We start from the raw sequence: 22,986 nt of genomic DNA on the forward strand, positions 1-22,986 counted from the left end.
CCAAATGAGTTCTGTTTTACTCACAGATATAATTCAAACAGTTTTAGAAACTTCAGAGTTTTTTCTATCCAATAGTAATAATAATATGCATATCGTATGATCTAGAACAGAGTACGAGGCCGTTTAATTTGGGCACGATTTTTCCCCAAAGTGAAAACAGCTCCCCCTATTCACTAAGAGGTTAAATAAAGCTCCCTTTATTATAGTTCCAAACCGGGAGCACAACAAAACAAACACGCTCAAAAAACGGAACAATAAAGTAAAGCGCTTAACGAACATCACTTGACATGAAGACAATTACACACAAAACATGATGGGAAACAGAGGGTTAAATACAAGTAGATTGATTGGGGAAATGAAAACCAGGTGTGTATGAAAACAAGACAAGACAAACGGATATATGAAAAATGGAGCGGCGATGGTTAGAAAGTCGTGACAGTACCCCCCCTTGACGCGCGGCTCCAGCGGTGTGCCGGCGACAGGGAAACTCCCGCAGTAGTTCAGGATCCAAAATATCTGCAACCGGAACCCAGCACCTCTCCTCCGGTCTGTACCCCTCCCACTCCACGAGGTACTGAAGGCCCCCCACCCAACGCCTCGGATCCAGGATGGAACGAACGATGTACGCCGGGGCCCCCTCAATGTCCAAAGGGGGCGGAGGGACCTCCCGCACCTCAGATTCCTGGAGCGGACCAGCCATCAGGAAAGACACATGGAACGAGGGGTTAATACGATAATAAGAGGGAGTGCCGGAAGACATGTGTAAACAGGGCCTCCGCAGTCTGTAGGGCCGTAGGGAGACCAGGCAGAGGGAGGAGACGACAGGACATAGAAAAACGATCCACAACGACCAGGATCGTGGTATTTCCCTGTGAGAGAAATCCACTGACAGATGTGACCAAGGTCGTTGTGGAACGGGTAAGGGATTTAACTGACCTCTGGGCATGTGTCTCGGAGCCTTACACTGGGCACACACCGAGCAGGAGGAAACATAAACCCTCACGTCCTTTGCCAAAGTGGGCCACCAGTACTTCCCAGTCAGACAGCGCATCATCCGACCAATCCCCAGATGACCAGAGGAGGGAGACGTGTGGGCCCAAGAGATCAACTGGCACGGACAGCAGACAGAACGTACTTACGCCAAACAGGACACTGGAGGGGAGCGGGCTCCGTATGCAGCACCTGCTCAATGTCCGCATCCAGATCCCACACGACCGGCGCTACCAGGTAGGAGGCCGGGAGTATGGGAGTCTGATCCACGGGCCGCTCCTCTGTGTCATACAGTCTGGACAGCGCGTCTGCCTTTTTATTCTGGGAACCTAGTCTGTAGGATAAGGTAAACACAAAACAAATAAAAACATGGCCCACCTTGCCTGACGAGGATTCAGTCTCCTCGCTGCCCGGATGTACTCCAGGTTGCGGTGGTCAGTCCAGATGAGGAAAGGGTGTTTAGCCCCCTCAAGCCAATGTCTCCACGCTTTCAACGCTTTAACCACAGCCAACAACTTCCGGTCCCCCACATCATAGTTACGCTCCGATGGACTGAGCTTCTTCAAGAAGAAAGCACAGGGGCAGAGTTTCGGTGGCGTGCCCGAGCGCTGTGAGAGCACAGCTCCTATCCCAGCCTCAGACGTGTCCACCTCCACTATGAATGCCAAAGAGGGATCCGGATGGGCCAGCACTGGAGCCGAAGTAAACAGAGCTCTTAGCTGCCCAAAGGCCCTGTCCACCTCAGCCGACCACTGCAACCTTACAGGACCCCTCTTCAGCAATGAGGTAATGGGCACAGCAACCTGGCCAAAACCCCAGATAAATCTCTGGTAGTAATTGGCAAACCCTAAAAATCGCTGCACCTCCTTTACCGTGGTCGGCAAATTACGCACGGCTGAAATGCGTTCACTCTCTCCATGCTCTCCACGCCTGCATCAATTGTACCGGTTCGATGACACACCTCGCACGGTAAGTGCGAAGAGCTGGCACAGGACGTACTGGGCTGTGAAAGCGCACTGGAGACCTGGTGTGTACAGCCGGCATCAATTGTACCGGAACTTTAACACACTTCGCACGGTGAGTACGAGGAGTTGGCACAGGCCGTACTGGGCTGTGAAGGCATACTGGAGACTTGGTGCGTAGAGCCGGCACAGATGGTGCTGGGCTGAGAAGGCGCTTTTCAACGCACCTGCGCTGCGCTGTAGCATACTCCTTTCCACAACCTCTCTCCGGTATCTCTCATTGCCTTCTTCTATCGACTCCCACACAGGCTCTGGCTCACTCCCAGGTTCCGACGACCACCCCATGTGCCCCCCCCAAAAAAACTGGGCTTCCTTGTGGTCGCGAACCCTGGCGTATTAGCTGGACTAATGGCTCCATCTACTGGCCTGCTATCTGGACTAATGACTCCATCTACTGGCCTGTTATCTGGACTAATGACTCCATCTACTGGCCTGCTATCTGGACTAATAGCTCCATCTACTGGCCTGTTATCTGGACTAATGGCTCCATCTACTGGCCTGCTATCTGGACTAATGACTCCATCTACTGACCTGCTATATGGACTAATGACTCCATCTACTGACCTGCTATCTGGACTAATGGCTCCATCTACTGGCCTGCTATCTGGACTAATGACTCCATCTACTGGCCTGTTATCTGGACTAATGGCTCCATCTACTGGCCTGCTATCTGGACTAATGACTCCATCTACTGACCTGCTATCTGGACTAATGACTCCATCTACTGGCCTGCTATGTGGACTAATGGCTCCATCTACTGACCTGCTATCTGGACTAATGACTCCATCTACTGACCTGCTATCTGGACTAATGGCTCCATCTACTGGCCTGTTATCTGGACTAATGACTCCATCTACTGGCCTGCTATCTGGACTAATGACTCCATCTACTGACCTGCTATCTGGACTAATGGCTCCATCTACTGGCCTGCTATCTGGACTAATGACTCCATCTACTGACCTGCTATCTGGACTAATGGCTCCATCTACTGACCTGCTATCTGTACTAATGACTCCATCTACTGACCTGCTATCTGGACTAATGACTCCATCTACTGGCCTGCTATCTGGACTAATGACTCCATCTACTGGCCTGCTATGTGGACTAATTGCTCCATCTACTGACCTGCTATCTGGACTAATGACTCCATCTACTGGCATGCTATCTGGACTAATGACTCCATCTACTGGCCTGCTATGTGGACTAATGGCTCCATCTACTGACCTGCTATCTGGACTAATGACTCCATCTACTGACCTGCTATCTGGACTAATGGCTCCATCTACTGGCCTGTTATCTGGACTAATGACTCCATCTACTGGCCTGCTATCTGGACTAATGACTCCATCTACTGACCTGCTATCTGGACTAATGGCTCCATCTACTGACCTGCTATCTGGACTAATGGCTCCATCTACTGACCTGCTATCTGGACTAATGGCTCCATCTACTGACCTGCTATCTGTACTAATGACTCCATCTACTGACCTGCTATCTGGACTAATGACTCCATCTACTGGCCTGCTATCTGGACTAATGACTCCATCTACTGGCCTGCTATGTGGACTAATTGCTCCATCTACTGACCTGCTGTTCCCCGGCTGCCGAAGACAAGGATGTCGATTAAGGCAGCCCCTCGCACTTCTCTGATTCAGATTGGTTAGGTTTAATGTTGAAGGCATTCAGTTGTACAATTGACTAGGTATCTTCCTTTACCTTGCTATGTGGACTAATGGCTCCATCTACTGGCCTTGGCATGTATCTGATATTTGTAACAAAATAGAGCATGATATTTGAAAGAATGAGAGGACATTTTTTATTGAAAACACTGAAAAACAATTTGGTTTGAAGATAGAAAGGCAACATGTTGTATTGCAGAAGATATATAGGTATAGGCTTTGCTACATAGTGCACTATAGCCACTTAGCCAGGTGACAATAAATGAACATAGACAAACTCAGAGCCAAATACTGTGTACAGTAGATCTCTTCGTATGACTCTGGGCACTCTCATTAAACACCACACATGGTTCAGGAGTAAACCAGGAGACAACTCAAGCTGCAGTCGAACAGTATCCTGCCCTCTTTCTCTGTGCTGCATCGGTTCCGGAGAAGGTCCAGGATGCTTGCTCTAAGATCAGGGGTCAGAGACTGGTGGAAGTGGTCCTGTTCTGTCATGAAGTCCAGCAGCAGCTCTCCCATCTCATCCCCATTAGTGAAGCAGTCTGTGATGTCCATGGTGTTCGGGATGAGGTGCTCGTCATACTTAAGCCCCAGCCGCTCCAGATGAACCTTGATGTCTCCAGCAGACAGGTAGTCAGAGATGGACTTGGTGCAGAGCTCTTTCCTGTGGGTGTTCCACAGGGTGTCCCAGCCGCTGCCAGCTGGAAATAGTATGATAGAGAACAGTGAAATAATGGAGGATATATTTTAATATTTATAACCATCTGTACAAACCCCAGGACATTTGTATACATCTGCAACCAATACTATAGGTGACTACCCTGCTAAAGAGTCTGTAGCCCATGTTACTGTATTGTATATTACACATTGTTACTGTACTGAAAATTATACATTATATGTTGCTGTACTGTATATTATACATTATATTACTGTACTGTATATACATTATACGTTACTGTATATTATACATTACAAGTTACTGTACTGCCTGTTATACATTAGATGTTACTGTATAATGAATTATATGTTACTGTACATTATACATTATATAATAATGCACTGTACATTATATATCACATGTTACTGTACATTATATATCACATGTTACTGTACATTATCAATTGTGTTACTGTACATTATACGCTTTATGTTAATGTGCTGTATATTATACATATGTTACAGTATATTATACATTATGTTACTGTATTGTATAGGGTACATTAAATGTTACTGTATATTATACATTATATGTTACTGTATATTATACATATGTTACATTATGTCATTGTACTGTATAGTGTGTATTATATGTTACTGTATATTAAACATATGTTACTTTACTGTGTATTATATATTGTTACTGTACTGTGTATTATACATTATGTTACTGTACTGTATATTATACATTATGTTACTGTACTGTATATTATACATTATGTTACTGTACTGTATATTATACATTATGTTACTGTACTGTATATTATACATTATGTTACTTTACTGTGTATTATATATTGTTACTGTACTGTATATTATACATTATGTTACTGTACTGTATATTATACATTATGTTACTGTACTGTGTATTATATATTGTTACTGTACTGTGTATTATACATTATGTTACTGTACTGTGTATTATACATTATGTTACTGTACTGTGTATTATACATTATGTTACTGTACTGTATATTATACATTATGTTACTGTACTGTATATTATACATTATGTTACTGTACTGTATATTATACATTATGTTACTGTACTGTGTATTATACATTGTTACTGTACTGTATATTATACATTATGTTACTGTACTGTATATTATACATTGTTACTGTACTGTATATTATACATTATGTTACTGTACTGTATATTATACATTATGTTACTGTACTGTATATTATACATTATGTTACTGTACTGTATATTATACATTATGTTACTGTACTGTGTATTATACATTATGTTACTGTACTGTATATTATACATTATGTTACTGTACTGTGTATTATACATTATGTTACTGTACTGTGTATTATACATTGTTACTGAATATTATACAATATACAGTGGATCCGCAAAGTATAGACCCCTTGACTTTTTCCACATTTTGTTAAGTTAAGTTATTAGAAAATCGTTTATTTCCCTTTTTCCTTACACATCTTTGCAAATCTATAAAAAAAAGTACTGACCCTTTAGTCAGTACTTTGTTGAAGTACCTTTGGCAGCAATTACATCCTCGAGTCTTCTTGAGTCGTATTCATTATTTGTATTTTTATTTTACCTTTATTTAACTAGGCAAGTCAGTTAAGAACAAATTCTTATATTCAATGACAGCTAGGAACAGTTAACTGCCATGTTCAGGGGCAGAACGACAGATTTGTACCTTGTCAGCTCGGGGATTCAATCTTGCAACCTTTCGGTTACTAGTCCAACACTCTAACCACTAGGCTAGCTGCCGCCCCATATATATGTTATAATAATATATATGTTACTCATTATACATGATATGTTGCTGTACTGTATAGAATATGTTACTGTACTGTAAATTTGGAATTATATGTTATTGTACTGTATATTATATTTGATATGTTGCTGTACTGTATATTATATTTGATATGTTACTGTACTGTAACTGTACTGTACTGTACAGATATGTTACTGTACTGTACTGATACTTGAAATGCATTCCAGGTGATTACCTCATGAAGCTGGTTGAGAGAATGCCAAGAGTGTGCAAAGCTGTCATCAAGGCAAAGGGTGGCTACTTCGAAGAATCTCAATTATAAAATATATTTTGATTTGTTTAACACTTTTATGGTTAGTACATGATTCCATATGTGTTATTTCATAGTTTTGATGGCTTCTCTATTATTTTACAATGTAGAAAATAGTAAAAATTAAGAAAAACCCTGGAATGAGTAGGTGTGTTCAAACTTTTGACTGGTACTGTATATTATACATTATATGTTACTGTATAATATACATTATATCTTACTGTACATTATACATGTTAATGTCTACTATACATTATATGTTACTGTACTGTATAATATATATATTATATGTTACTGTACTGTATATTATATGCTACTATACTGTGTATTATACGTTACTGCACTGTATAATATATATATATATTATATGCTACTATACTATGTATTATACATGATATATTACTGTATATTATACATGATATGTTACCATACTTTATATTATACATTATATGTTACTGTATATTATACAGTGTGTTACTGAACTGGTATACTAACCTGCTTCATGAACTATGAGCAGTTTGCTGTTTTCCTTCAGAAGATTGTGGAAGAACTTGATGGTTCCTGGGTAGTCATCTACGTAGTAGAGCATCTATGGGGTTGAATAGGGATGTATGTGAGGTTGAGGATGGAAGAGAAATACTGTTATCACTTAGACTAGCGGCCAATTCTCTCACTTTCAGATATTTTAAAAGGAAATCATCTCCCACATATCTCCATTTTTAAAACAAACCATAGAAAGTTGCAATTTCAGTTTAATCAGAAAAGACAGAATAAATACAATATATATGTGGTTAAACTCAAATATACTAATGGATCAAAGAAACGTTATTGGTTGTACTAGATTTTAATACAATTTATAGTGTTAGGGTGGTTAAATTCAAATATACTAATTGATTAAAAAAAGGTATACTCTTTGTAAATTATATCATAAATACCATTTGGTGGAGTTGTCATACATGCAGCTAACTAAAACATATGGAAATGTCTACTCTACCTGAAATTACAACCAACTAATTGCAGCATTACCGCAAAAATGAGGAAAAGTGGAAGGGGAAAAAGTAAGGAACTTGTCTGTCAGCCCTGCATGAAAGACCATAATTGGTTAAAGACAATTGTGATAAATAAAAAAGTATACCAGTTTCATTTAAGGACAAAAAAATTGACAGCCGTGCCATATAGATTGCAAAATAGTTGGGAAGAGATTTTTGACGTACCGATTCCATTGCACATGGTTTATGAACTGATGCACAAAACGACGCCGGATTCAAAACTTAGAAAGATATGGCAAATAGAAATCAAACCGGATGGACATCATAAATCAAATCAAATGTTATTTGTCACGTGCCGAATAAAACAGGTGTTACAGTGAAATGCTTACAAGTCCTTAACCAACAATGTAGTTTTAAGAAAATACCCCCTCCCCCAAAAAGTAAGAGATAAGAATAACAAATAATTAAAGAGCAGCAGTAAATAGCAATAGCGGGGCTATATTCAGGGGGTACCGGTACAGAGTCAATATACAGGGGGTACCAGTACAGAGTCAATGAGCGGGGGCACCGATGTCGAGGTAATTGATGTAATTATGTACATGTCGGTAGAGTTATTAAAGTGGCTATGCATAGATAATAACAGAGAGTAGCAGTATGGCTTGGTGGTAGACGCTGTTTAGAAGCCTCATGGACCTAGACTTGGTGCTCCGGTACCGCTTGCCATGCGGTAGTAGAGAGAACAGTCTATGACTGGGGTGACTGGAGTCTTTGACAATTTTCTGGGCCTTCCTCTGACACCGCCTGGTATAGAGGTCCTGGATGGCATGAAGCTTGACCCCGGTGATATACAGGGCCGTACGCACTCCCTTCTGTAGCGCCTTGCGGTCGTAGGCCGAGCAGTTGCCATACCAGGCAGTGATGCAACCCGTCAGGATGCTCTCGATGGTGCAGCTGTAAAACCTTTTGAGGATCTGAGGACCCATGCCAAATCTTTTCAGTCTCCCGAGACGGAATAGGTTTCGCTATGCCCTCTTCATGACTGTCTTGGTGTGCTTGGACCATGTTAGTTTGTTGGTGATGTGGATGCCAAGGAACTTGAAGCTCTCAGCTTAGTCCAATACAGCCCCGTCGATGAGAATGGGGGCGTGCTCGGTCCTCCTTTTCCTGTGGTCTATGATCATCTCCTTTGTCTTGATCACATTGAGGGAGAAGTTGTTGTCCTGGCACCACACGGTCAGGTCTCTGACCTCCTCCGTGTCTCATCGTTGTTGGTGAACAGGTCTACCACTTTTGTGTCATCGGCAAACTTAATGATGGTGTTGGAGTCGTGCCTGGCTGTGCAGTCATGAGTGAACAGGGAGTACAGGAGAGGACTTATTACGCACCCCTGAGGGGCCCGCGTGTTGAGAATCAGTGTGGCGGATGTGTTGTTACCTACCCTTACCACCTGGGGGCGGTCCGTCAGGAAGTCCAGGATCCAGTTGCAGAGGGAGGTGTTTAGTCCCAGGGTCCTTAGCTTAGTGATGTGCTTTGAGGGCATTATGGTGTTGAACGCTGAGCTGTAGTCAATGAATAGCATTCTCACATAGATGTTCCTTTTGTCCAGGTGTGAAAAGGCAGTGTGGAGTGCAATAGAGATTGCATCATCTGTGGATCTGTTGGGGCGGTATGCAAATTGGAGTGGGTCCAGGGTCTCTGGGATAATGGTTGTGATGTGAGCAATGACCAGCCTTTCAAAGCACTTCATGGCTACAGACGTGAGTGCTACGGGTTGGTAGTCATTTATGCAGGGTACCTTTGTGTTCTTGGGCACAGGGACTATGGTGGTCTGCTTGAAACATGTTGGTATTACAGACTCGGTCAGGGAGAGGTTAAAAATGTCAGTGAAGACACTTCCCAGTTGGTCAGCACATGCTCGGAGTACACGTCCTGGTAATCCGTCTGGCCCAGCGGCCTTGTGAATGTTGACCTGTTTAACTTGTTTGGGATAGGGGGCAGCATTTTCACGTTTGGATGAAAAGCGTGCCCAGAGTAAACTGCCTGCTACTCAGTCCCAGTTGCTAATATATGCATAATATTAGTAGATTTGGATAGAAAACACTCTGAAGTTTCTAAAACTGTTTGGATGATGTCTGAGTATAACAGAACTCATATGGCAGGCAAAAACCTGTGAAAAATCCAACCACGAAGTGGGAAATCTGAGGTTTGTAGTTTTTCAACTCTTGGCCTATCGAATACACAGTGTCAATGGGGTCATATTGCACTTTCTAAGGCTTCCACTAGATGTCAACAGTCTTTAGAACCTTGTTTGATACTTCTACTGTGAAGTGGTGGCGAATGAGAGGGGATTGAGTAAGGTCTCTCCCAGAGTGCCACGAGCTGACCATGCGCGTTCATTTGAGAGTTAGCTTGAGTTCTATTGCATTTCTGAAGACAAAGGAATTCTCCGGTTGGAACATTATTGAAGATTTATGTTAAAAACCTCCTAAAGATTGATTCTATTCTTCGTTTGACATGTTTCTACGGAATGTAACGGAACTTTTTGGCTTTTCGTCTGCTCCTAGTGATCGCGCCTCATATTTTGAATACTGGGCTAAACGCGCTAACAAAAAGGAGGTGTTTGGACATAAATTATGAACTTTATCAAACAGTGCATTCTGATGAAGATCATCAAAGGTAAGTGAATATTTATAATGTTATTCTGACTTCTGTTGACTTCAAAACATGGCGGATATCTTTATGGCTTATTTGGGCTCTGAGCACTGTACTCAGATTATAGCATGGTGTGCTTTTTCCGTAAAGTTTTTTTGAAATCTGACACAGCGGTTGCATTAAGGAGAAGTATATCTTTAATTCTGTGAATAACACTTGTATTTTTTATCAATGTTTATTATGAGTATTTCTGTAAATTGATGTGGCTCTGTGCAAATTCACGGGATGTTTTGGAGGCAAAGCCAAATGTAAACTGAGGTTTTTGGATATAAATATGAACTTGATCGAACAAAACATACATGTATTGTGTAACATGTTGTCCCGGGAGTGTCACCTGATGAAGAATATCAAAGGTTAGTGATTCATTTTATCTCTATTTCTGCTTTTTGTGACTCCTCTCTTTGGTTGGAAAATCGCTGCATGCTTTCTGTGACTAGTTGCTGACCTAACATAATGATATGTTCTGCTTTTGCCGAAAAAGCCTTTTTGAAATCGGACACTGTAGTTGTATTAACGAGAAAATGGTGTCTAATACTTGTATGTTTGAGAAATTTGAATTATGAGATTTCTGTTGATTGAATTTTGCGCCCTGCAATTTCATTGGCTGTTGGCGAGGGGGTTCCGCTAGACAGGTTACTGTCTAGGTTTTACTCACATCGGCTGCGGAGAGTGTGATCACACAGTCGTCCAGAACAGCTGATGCTCTCATGCATGTTTCAGTGTTACTTGCCTCGAAGCGAGCATAGAAGTTATTTAGCTCGTCTGGTAGGCTTGTGTCACTGGGCAGCTCGCGGCTGTGCTTCCCTTTGTAGTCTGTAATAGTTTGCAAGCCCTGCCACATCTGACGAGCGTCGAAGCTGGTGTAGTATGATTAGATCTTAGTCCTGTATTGATGCTTTGCCTGTTTGATGGTTCATCGGAGGGCATAGCGGGATTTCTTATAAGCTTCCGGGTTAGAGTCCCGCTCCTTGAAAGGGGAAGCTCTACCCTTCAGCTCAGTGCGAATGTTGCCTGTAATCCAATCCTGTGGGGACGACGGCATCAATGCACTTATTGATAAAGCCAATGACTGATGTGTTGTACTCCTCAATGCCATCGGAAGAATCCCAGAATATATTCCAGTCTGTGCTAGCAAAACAGTCCTGTAGCTTAGCATCTGCTTCATCTGACCACTTTTTTAATGACCGAGTCACTGGTGCTTCCTGCTTTAATCGTTGCTTGTAAGCAGGAATAAGGAGGATAGAATTATGGTCAGATTTGCCAAATGGAGGGCGAGGCAGAGCTTTGAAAGCGTCTCTGTGTGTGAAGTAAAAGTGGTCTAGAGTTTTTTTCCCCCTCTGGTTGCACTTTTAACATGCTGATAGAAATTATGTAAAACTGATTTAAGTTTCCCTCCATTAAAGTCCCAGGCCACTAGGAGCTCCACCTCTGGATGAGCGTTTTCCTGTTTGCTTATGGCAGAATACAGCTCATTGAGTGCGGTCTTAGTGCCAGCATCGGTCTGTGGTGGTATGTAGACAGCTACGAAAAATACAGATGAAAACTCTCTTGGTAGATAGTGTGGTCTACAGTTTATCTTGAGATATTCTTCCTCAGGGGAGCAAAACCTCGAGACTTCCTTAGATATTGTGCACCAGCTGTTGTTTACAAATATACATAGGCCGCCGCCCCGTGTCTTACCAGAGGCTGCCGATAGAGTGTCTAACCCGCCAGCAGTATGTTGTTAATGTCGTCGTTCAGTCACAACTCGGGGAAACATAAGATATTACAGTTTTGAATGTCTAATTGGTAGGATATATATTACACCATGAGATGTTAATCATGAAACATACAACCCCCGGCCTTCTTCTTTCCGGAGAGATGTTTATTCCTGTCAGCGCTACGCACAAAGAATCCAGGTGGCTGTACCGACTCCAACGTCATATCCCGAGAAAGCCATGTTTCCGTGAAACAGAGTATGTTACAATCTCTGATGTCTCTCTAGAAAGAAACTCTTGCCCTAATTTCGTCGACCTTGTTAACTAGAGACTGGACATTAGCGAGTAATATACTCAGAAGCGGTGGGTGGTGTGTGCGCTTCCGAAGTCTGACCAGAAGACCGCTCCGTCTACCTCTTCTCTGGCAGCGTTGTTTTGGCTCAGCCTCTGGAATCAGTTCAAATGCCCTGGGTAGTTCGGACAAAGGATCCTCTTCGGGAAAGTCGTATTTCTGGTTGTAGTGCTGGTAAGTTGACGCCGCTCTGATATCTAATAGTTCTTCCCGGCTGTATGCAATAGCACTTAAGATTTTCTGGGCTAGCAATGTAAGAAATAATACACAAAAAAACAAAATACTAAGGACTAGAAGCAAGGCAGCCCTCTGTCGGCGCCATTGTTGACTGGTTAAGATCACTGGGGTATTTCCACAGCAACTTCAAGCCTTTCACCTGAATCATGTGTATTAACTAAAGCCGTTTACCTGAATCATGTGAATATAGTCAAGCCGTTTACCTGAATCATGTGAATATAGTCAAGCCGTTTACCTGAATCATGTGAATATAGTCAAGCCTTTTACCTGAATCATGTGTATATAGTCAAGCCTTTTACCTGAATCATGTGTATATAGTCAAGCCTTTTACCTGAATCATGTGAATATAGTCAAGCCTTTTACCTGAATCATGTGAATATAGTCAAGCCTTTTACCTGAATCATGTGTATATAGTCAAGCCTTTTACCTGAATCATGTGAATATAGTCAAGCCTTTTACCTGAATCATGTGAATATAGTCAAGCCTTTTACCTGAATCATGTGAATGAAGTCAAATCTTTTGATCTCTCTTTTGTCTTTGACCTGTTTCTCATATTCTCCACACGTCATGGCGTGCCAAGAGAACGGGATCTTCTGAAGGCTGGGAGTCTTTTTCACTAACGCTACAAAACAGTTACAAGACAAACAGGCAAAACATCTAGTGAGAGTATTTGATCAAAGTCATGATGACTCTGTATGGTATCACAATAACTCCTGGAACAGATGACAATGCAGACGTGAATCTGTAGCTCTTTGAGAATCAGGTCTCCCTTACAAAAGAGACACCAATCTCAATGTGACGTCCCTGTATAAATAAATGTGAAATAAATCAGTACCTTTGAAATTGTCAGTGAGTTGGATGCTGGGTTCCACTATGTCTGCAGTAAGAGGGGTGGCTGGCAGTTTAGACTGTAGAATAGACAGGATGTGGGCATCCATCTCCCCTGAAATACCATAATACTTTAACTAGAACACCATAGCATTATAACCATGAAGCCATAATCAGTCCACCGCAGGACACGATCGTAGAACGTGCTGCAAAATCAACAATTCCCTGCATATTATGTGAGGGCTTGCACATTTGACCAATCACTGCTCTATTACCACAAAACTGTCAAATCACAGCAATATTACCATATAAAACTGGAGGGACTGTATAATTCTATACTAGTATTACTAGGACTATATAGACTGTCACTGTAGTGGTATAAATCTGGAGAAACAGTTGAGTATTAATAGATGAGGGCAACTCAGATTAATTTACGTACCGCCACCACTTCCAACACCTAGAACATCCATTTTGGATTTCCCCTCTCCAATTCTACAGAAATCAAAAGAGAACATTTTACTGTAAATATATCCCAGATGATCTTTAGTAATGTACTAACCAAACTAGATGAGTTATAAATCATTACCTGGTGAACTCTCCAGGGAGAACCTTGTCAACATACTCAAGGATGGCTTTGTGTTCCTCCGAGTGTTTCAAGTAAAACTGGAACCCCTGAACATAACGGCCCTCGTACCCCGCTGGCTTCACAGTGTTCATGGCTGCAGCCTGTTGATGTAAAGACCAACTGTCATTAACATTAGTATGCAGTTAGCATCATCATAGAATACTGTTATTTTAAGTTCTACATCTATATGTCACAATTCAACATATTTCATATAAATCATCAAGATCAATCAGTTGAGAAAGTACCGTGAGAAGCATTGATTACCTTGCTGTAGTGTACAGAGAAATGAGAAGCCTCTCCTGAGTAGACCTGAAAGCCCTCCCTCGCTCCCTCTGGCAGGGTGGACTCTGTCCCCAATAATATAACTAGACAGACTGTCTGTATGCACAGTACTGGTCTGTTCATAGTCCATGCAGCTGTGCTGTCACATTCCATTCCCATCCAGTCTATGAGTCAAATATCCATGGATCCATTTCCAGAACCAAATCAAAGTGCCCGAAGCACAACCTCTCTCAAGGTTAATCCATCTTTCAACCACATCTACATTCATTATTTCTTTCTTTTTCCAACAAACAGTCATTTCACACACTGAAAGGCTATGTTAAGCCTCTTGAAGGACACAAGGAATGGATTGAGAACAAATGCATTGCCTTATTTTAGCTGACATGTTATACTATACATAAACTATACTTTACAGGGGCAAGTCTCTCAGACGCTCTATTCAACCTGTATTGCTGAAGCGTTACAGATGGCGTGATAGAAATGAAAAGGTCATTTCAGATTGAACCAATATATGCAGCATTCACCGTGAATGTAGTCTCTGCTAATGTGGGGACATTGCCTTTACATTTCAATCACGCTGTAACCCTGAATGCTGCTGCTACTCTCTGTTCATCATATATGCATAGTCACTTTAACAATATCTACATGTACATACTACCTCAATCAGCCTGACTAACCGGTGTCTGTATGTAGCCTCGCTACTGTATATAGCCTGTCTTTTTACTGTTGTTTTATTTCTTTACCTACCTATTGTTCACCAAATACCTTTTTTTGCACTATTGGTTAGAGACTGTAAGTAAGCATTTCACTGTAAGGTCTACACCTGTTGTATTCAGCGCACGTGACAAATAAACTTTGATTTGACTTATGCAATACGTATTGAATAGAGCCCATACTCCCCTACTGTACTCCTCTGCCTTTGGCTGGCATCCAAACATGCTTCCTATTGGATGGACCCAGACTGTTTCAAGGAACCCACACATTAGTAAACAACCAAAGGGCATCCTTAGTCCCCATTATCAATTCACTCTCTTTTCACAGCGCTCTGTGAACCTCTTTCCCCCATAGAGGGAATCCAGCACTGCTAACAGCTAACTAAGGAATAGCTGTGTATTAATGTGAGCAGTGCATTGTGCTGACAGACTACGAACACACAGATCTCTTAGGATTTACATGTTGCTCTTCAAATAGGAGACATCTGAACATTGTATCTAGACAATAGATATCTACGTTTTAAACATGGAAGGATAAAAGAGCTGCCTGTACAGTGTTATATAAGCATGACTTGATACCTGTGACCTGTGGCCCAGATAGAACTGGTAGACTAATGCAGAGGTTTTCCTGAGTATAAAATTCATTAAAGACTACTAATCATCTTTATTAATTACAGTGCAGGTATATTATGTACATAAATACATATACTGAACAAAAATATAAACGCAACATTCAACAATTTCAATGATTTTACTGAGTTACAGTTCATATAAGGAAATCACTGACATTAATTAATTATAACTTAATCTATGGACTTCACATGACTGGGAATATAGATATGCATGTGTTGGTCATAGATACCTTGTAAAAAAGGTAGGGGCGTGGATTAGAAAACATGCATGTACATGCATAAACAGGGCATAGGTTAGATATACTTACAATATGTCACCTATTCAACAGCACTGCCCCAAAGACTCCAACCACAGCTGACGTGTTACAGCACTGCCCCAGAGACTCCAACCACAGCTGACGTGTTTCAGCACTGCCCCAGAGACTCCAACCACAGCTGACGTGTTACAGCACTGCCCCAGAGACTCCAACCACAGCTGACGTGTCACCGCACTGCCCCAGAGACTACAACCACAGCTGACATGTTACAGCACTGCCCCAGAGACTCCAACCACAGCTGACGTGTTTCAGCACTGCCACAGAGACTCCAACCACAGCTGACATGTTACAGCACTGCCCCAGAGACTCCAACCACAGCTGACATGTTACAGCACTGCCCCAGAGACTCCAACCACAGCTGACATGTTACAGCACTGCCCCAGAGACTCCAACCACAGCTGACATGTTACAGCACTGCCCCAGAGACTCCAACCACAGCTGACGTGTTACAGCACTGCCCCAGAGACTCCAACCACAGCTGACGTGTTACAGCACTGCCCCAGAGACTCCAACCACAGCTGACGTGTTCCAGCACTGCCCCAGAGACTCCAACCACAGCTGACGTGTTACAGCACTGCCCCAGAGACTCCAACCACAGCTGACGTGTTACAGCACTGCCCCAGAGACTCCAACCACAGCTGACGTGTTACAGCACTGCCCCAGAGACTCCAACCACAGCTGACATGTTACAGCACTGCCCCAGAGACTCCAACCACAGCTGACATGTTACAGCACTGCCCAGAGACTCCAACCACAGCTGACATGTTACAGCACTGCCCCAGAGACTCCAACCACAGCTGACATGTTACAGCACTGCCCCAGAGACTCCAACCACAGCTGACATGTTACAGCACTGCCCAGAGACTCCAACCACAGCTGACATATTACAGCACTGCCCAGAGACTCCAAACACGGCTGAAATGTTAAACTTTATTTGAAAACTTTATTTGTCACATGCGCCGAATACAACCTTACTGTGAAATGCTTACTTACAAGCCCTTAACCAACAATGCAGTTCAAGAAAGAGTTTAAAAAATATTTACTAAATAAACTAAAGTATTTTTTAAAATTAAAAGTAACAATAAAATAACAATAACGAGACTATATACAGGGGGTACCCAGTACCGAGTCAATGTGCGAGGTAGAGGTTAGTCGAGGTAATTTGTACATGTAGGTCGGGGTAAATATGCATAGATAATAAACAGCGAGTAGCAGCAGTGTAAAAAACAAAGGGGAGAGGGGTGTCAATGTAAATAGTCTAGTGGCCAGATGATTAATTGTTCAGCAGTCTTATGGCTTGGGGGTACAAGCTGTTAAGGAGCCTTTTGGTGCTGGACTTGGCACTCCGGTACCGCTTGCCGTGAGATAGCAGAGTGAACAGTCTATGACTTTGGTGACTGGAGACTGACACATTTTTTTGCCTGCCTCTGACACCGCCTAGTGTATTGTCATGGTTCCATCTGTCACCAGAGGGCAACAGAGACCATCCTAGAGACATTAACGACACTCAGGTGTGTCAAATTTACTCATGATTTCCCTGTTAAAAGAGGTGTTTTCTGTTGTCCTCTGCAGAAGCTTGAATTGGTCCCGTGTGGCTGAGTTGGTAGAGCATGGCGCTTGCAACGCCAGGGTTGTGGGTTCATTCCCCACGGGGGGACCAGGATGAATATGTATGAACTTTCCAATTTGTAAGTCGCTCTGGATAAGAGCGTCTGCTAAATGACTTAAATGTAAATGTAATTGTTTACTGTGTTTGTTGTTTTTCAAGTGTACTGTGATCCTGCAACTACCGTTTCACAGTAAAGTACAATGCTCAAAAAAATAAAGGGAACACTTAAACAACACAATGTAACTCCAAGTCAATCACACTTCTGTGAAATCAAACTGTCCACTTAGGAAGCAACACTGATTGACAATAAATTTCACATGCTGTTGTGCAAATGGAATAGACAACAGGTGGAAATTATAGGCAATTAGCAAGACACCCCCAATAAAGGAGTGGTTCTGCAGGTGGTGGCCACAGACCACTTCTCAGTTCCTATGCTTCCTGGCTGATGTTTTGTTCACTTTTAAATGCTGGCGGTGCTTTCACTCTAGTGGTAGCATGAGACGGAGTCTACAACCCACACAAGTGGCTCAGGTAGTGCAGCTCATCCAGGATGGCACATCAATGCGAGCTGTGGCAAGAAGGTTTGCTGTGTCTGTCAGCGTAGTATCCAGAGCATGGAGGCGCTACCAGGAGACAGGCCAGTACATCAGGAGATGTGGAGGCCGTAGGAGGGCAACAACCCAGCAGCATGACCGCTACCTCCGCCTTTGTGCAAGGAGGAGCAGGAGGAGCACTGCCAGAGCCCTGCAAAATGACCTCCAGCAGGCCACAAATGTGCATGTGTCTGCTCAAACGGTCAGAAACAGACTCCATGAGGGTGGTATGAGGGCCCGACGTCCACAGGTGGGGGTTGTGCTTACAGCCCAACACCGTGCAGGACGTTTGGCATTTGCCAGAGAACACCAAGATTGGCAAATTCGCCACTGGCGCCCTGTGCTCTTCACAGATGAAAGCAGGTTCACACTGAGCACATGTGACAGACGTGACAGAGTCTGGAGACGCCGTGGAGAACGTTCTGCTGCCTGCAACATCCTCCAGCATGACCAGTTTGGCGGTGGGTCAGTCATGGTGTGGGGTGGCATTTCTTTGGGGGGCTGCACAGCCCTCCATGTGCTCGCCAGAGGTAGCCTGACTGCCATTAGGTACCGAGATGAGATCCTCAGACCCCTTGTGAGACCATATGCTGGTGCGGTTGGCCCTGGTTTCCTCCTAATGCAAGACAATGTTAGACCTCATGTGCCTGGAGTGTGTCAGCAGTTCCTGCAAGAGGAAGGCATTGATGCTATGGACTGGCCCGCCCGTTCCCCAGACCTGAATCCAATTCAGCACATCTGGGACATCATGTCTCGCTCCATCCACCAACGCCACGTTGCACCACAGACTGTCCAGGAGTCCGCCACCTCATCAGGAGCATGCCCAGGCGTTGTAGGGAGGTCATACAGGCACGTGGAGGCCACACACACTACTGAGCCTCATTTTGACTTGTTTTAAGGACATTACATCAAAGTTGGATCAGCCTGTAGTGTGGTTTTCCACTTTAATTTTGAGTGTGACTCCAAATCCAGACCTCCATGGGTTGATACATTTGATTTCCATTGATCATTTTTGTGTGATTTTGTTGTCAGCACATTCAACTATGTAAAGAAAAAAGTATTTAATAAGAATATTTCATTCATTCAGATCTAGGATGTGTTATTTTAGTGTTCCCTTAATTTTTTTGAGCAGTGTATTATCCTTATCCTTAACCACTGATTCCTTGTCTGGTCTCTTCTCTGCACCTGGGTCCAACCTCACCACGTCACATACATTATATAGGTCCTGGATTGCAGGAAGCTTGGCCCAAGTGATGCACTACCCTCTGCTGAGAAGTTAAAATACCAGGTGGTGATGCAGCGGTCAGGGTGCTCTCGATGGTGCAGTTGTAGAACTTTTTGAGGAGTACACGCCTTAGTAATCCATCTGGCCCCGCGGCCTTGTGAATGTTGACCTGTTTAAAGGTCTTGCTCTAATCGGTTACAGAGAGAGTGATAACAGTCGTCCGAAACAGCTGGTGCTCTCATGCATGCTTCAGTGTTGCTTGCTACGAAGTGAGCATAAAAGGCATTTAGCTCATCTGGTAGGCTTGAGTCACTGGGCAGCTCACGGCTGGGTTTACCTTTGTAGTCTGTAATAGTTTGCAAGTCCGGCCACAACCAACGAGCGTCAGAGCCGGTGTAGTAGGATTCAATCTTAGTCCTGTATTGATGCTTTGCCTGTTTGATGGTTCATCGGAGGGCATTGCGGGATTTCTTACAAGCTTCCGGATTAATGTCCCGCTCCTTATATAGCGGCAGCTCTAGCCTTTAGCTCGGTAATCCATGGCTTATGGTTGGGATATGTACGTACAGTCGCTGTTGGGACGACATCGTTGATGCACTTATTGATGAAGCCGGTGACTGATGTGGTATACTCCTCAATGCCATCGGATGAATCCCGGGAACATATTCCAGTTTGTGCTAGCAAAACAGTCCTGTAGCGTAGCATCCGCATCATCTGACAGCTTTCATATTGAGCGAGTCACTGGTACTTCCTGGTTTAGTTTTTGCTTGTAAGCTGGAATAAGGAGGATAGAATTTTGGTCAGATTTAACAAATGGAGGGTGAGGGAGAGCTTTGTATGAGTCTCTCTGTGTGGAGTAAAGGTGGTCTAGAGTTTTTTCCCCCTTGGGTTGCACATGTGACATGCTGGTAGAAATGAGGTAATACAGATTTAAGTTAACCTGTATTAAAGTCTCCAGCTACTAGGACCGCCTCTTCTGGATGAACATTTTGTTTGCTTATGGCCTTATACAGCTTGTTGAGTGCAGTCTTAGTGCCAGCATCGGTTTGTGGTGGCAAATAGACGGCTTGGTAGATAGTATGTAGTCTAGATACATAAACTGTAGACTATCATGAAGTACTTTACCTCAGGTGAGAAATACCTTGAGACCTCTTTAATATTAGACATCGCGCACCAGCTGTTATTGACAAATAGACACACACCACCACCCCTCATCTTACCCGACGTAGCTGTTCTGTCCTGCTGATGCACGGAAAATCCAGCTAACTGTATTCGTGTCGTTGTTCAGCCACAAAGTTTGATTTGACTCGGTGAAACATAAGATATTACAGTTTTTAATGTTCCGTTGGTAGGATAGTCTCAAGTGGAGATAATCCAGTTCATTTTCCAGTGATTTTACGTTGGCCAATAAAATGGATGGTAGAGGCGGGAGGGAAGCTAAAGTCATTCTGCTACCCAAGAATAGTAAAGCCACCTTTTAATGGCTCAAATAGCCAACCAATCAGCCTGTTACAAACCCTTAATAAACTTCTGGAAAAAATGGTGTTTGACCAGATACAATGTTATTTTACAGTAAACAAATTGACAGACTTTCAGCACGCTTGTAGGTAAGGACACTCAACAAGCATAGCACTTACACAAACGACTGATGATTGGCTGAGAGAAATTGATGATAAAATGATTGTGAGGGCTGTCTTGTTAGACCAGTGCAGCTTTTGACATTATCGATCATAGTCTGCTGCTGGAAAAACGTATGTGTTATGGCTTTACACCCCCTGCTATGATGTTGAAAAAGAGTTACTTGTCTAACAGAACACAGAGGGTGTCCTTTAATGGAAGCCTCTCGAACATAATCCAGGTAGAATCAGGAATTCCCCAGGGTAGCTGTTTAGGCCCCTTGCATTTTTCAATCTTTACTAATGACATGCCACTGGCTTTGAGTAAGGCCAGTGTGTCAATGTATGCGGAAGACTCAGCACTATACACGTCAGCTACTACAGTGACTGAAATGACTAACACTTAACAAAGAGCTGCAGTTAGTTTCGGAATGGGTAGCAAGGAATAAGTAAAGAATAAGTTAGTCCTAAATATTTCCAAAACTAAAAGCATTGTATGTGGAACAAATCATTCACTAAACCCTAAACCTCAACTACGTCTCGTAATGGATAATGTGGAAATTGAGCAAGTTGAGGTGACTAAACTGCTTGGAGTAGCCCTGGATTGTAAACTGTCATGGTCAAAACATATTGACACAACAGTAGCTAAGATGGAAAGAAGTCTGTCCGTAATAAAGTGCTGCTCTACCTTCTTAACAGCACTATCAACAAGGCAGGTCCTACAGGCTCTAGTTTTGTCACACCTGGACTACTGTTCAGTCGTGTGGTCAGGTGCCACAAAGATGGACTTAGGAAAATTGCAATTGGCTCAGAACAGGGCAGCACGGCTTGTATTTGTAAGAGGTATTGACATGTTGAATGCACCGAGCTGTCTGTTTAAACTACTAGCACACAGCTCAGACACCCATGCATACCCCACAAGACATGCCACCAGAGGTCTTTTCATAGTCCCCAAGTCCAGAACAGACTATGGGAGGCTCACATTACTACATAGAGCCATGACTACATGGAACTCTATTCCACATCAGGTAACTGATGCAAGCAGTAGAATCAGATTTTTAAAAAGGGCTTCCCGAGTGGCGCAGCAGTCTAAGGCACTGCATAACCCTAGAGGCATCACTACAGACCCGGGTTCGATCCCGGGCTGTATCACAACCGGCCGTGATTGGGAATCCCATATGTCGGCGCACAATTGGCCCAGCGTCGTCCGGGTTAGGGGAGGGTTTGGCCGGGGGGCTTTACTTGGCTCATCGCGCTCTAGCGACTCCTTGTGGCAGGCCAGGCGCTTGTAGGCTGACTGTGGTAGTCAGTTGAACAGTGTTTCCTCTGACATATTGGTGCGGCTGGCTTTCAGATTAAGCGGGCGTCTGGAAGCGCAGTTTGGCGGGTCATGTTTCAGAGGACGCATGACTCGACCTTCGCCTCCCGAGCCCGTTGGGGAGTTTCAGCGATGAGACAAGATCAAAAATGGAAATAAATAAATATATATAGGAGGGTTTTGTCTCATCGCTGCAACTCCCCAACAGGCTCGGGAGTCAAAGGTCGAGTCATATATACTAAAAACAAAACAAAAATAGATAAAAATACCGTATGCACCAGCAGGGACTGTGAAGCAACACAAACATAGGCACAGACACATGCTTACACGCACACACGATAACATATGCACTAGACTGTGTTATAGATGTGGAGTAGGGGCCTGAGGGCACACACTATGTGTGTTGTGAAATCAGTAATGAATGTATTGTAATGTTTTTTAAATTGTATAACTGCCTTAAGCATATAGAAGTACCTGTTTCTTTGATAACCACTCAACACAGAATAGCCGCATGTGCGCAGTGCCTCAAATCGTTTAGAGAAAATAGCCTTTCTATTTTATTCAGCTATGTTCAATTGTATTCTTCATACCATAAAAGTATATAACACGAGCAACCATACGTGATACATCAACATGTCAACATGTCGTCATATGTTAGAGTGCTGTGAGAGCATTTCAGTGGACACAGAGCAAAACTGCAACATTATGGTATAATACTGTTATTGCATCAAATGGTTGTTTTTTGCAACAGAGTAAGCGGTGTTAG

The 22,986-nt window shown here is 43.1% G+C and overlaps 1 protein-coding gene across 5 annotated transcripts in view; it reads right to left on the minus strand.

Annotated features, from left to right (window-relative positions):
- Window positions 1-3,811: 3,811 nt before the first annotated feature.
- Window positions 3,812-22,986, minus strand: part of LOC139539137 (histamine N-methyltransferase-like) — a 34,995-nt gene continuing 15,820 nt past the window's right edge. For 3 of the 5 annotated variants that reach the window (XM_071341950.1, XM_071341949.1, XM_071341947.1), the window contains 6 exons: window positions 13,877-14,016; window positions 13,730-13,782; window positions 13,298-13,405; window positions 12,954-13,084; window positions 6,971-7,064; window positions 3,812-4,395 (listed from right to left, as the gene is read on the minus strand). In XM_071341950.1, coding sequence (XP_071198051.1) covers window positions 4,043-4,395; window positions 6,971-7,064; window positions 12,954-13,084; window positions 13,298-13,405; window positions 13,730-13,782; window positions 13,877-14,007 — 870 coding nt within the window. In that variant the 5' untranslated portion in view covers window positions 14,008-14,016 and the 3' untranslated portion in view covers window positions 3,812-4,042. Of the gene's footprint in view, window positions 4,396-6,970; window positions 7,065-12,953; window positions 13,085-13,297; window positions 13,406-13,729; window positions 13,783-13,876; window positions 14,017-14,160; window positions 14,336-22,986 lie in introns of those variants that run through there. The other 2 variants (XM_071341946.1, XM_071341948.1) reach the window with 2 other exon arrangements.

The sequence above is a fragment of the Salvelinus alpinus genome, chromosome 14 (genome assembly GCF_045679555.1).
Source record: "Salvelinus alpinus chromosome 14, SLU_Salpinus.1, whole genome shotgun sequence".
Lineage (NCBI taxonomy): Eukaryota > Metazoa > Chordata > Actinopteri > Salmoniformes > Salmonidae > Salvelinus > Salvelinus alpinus.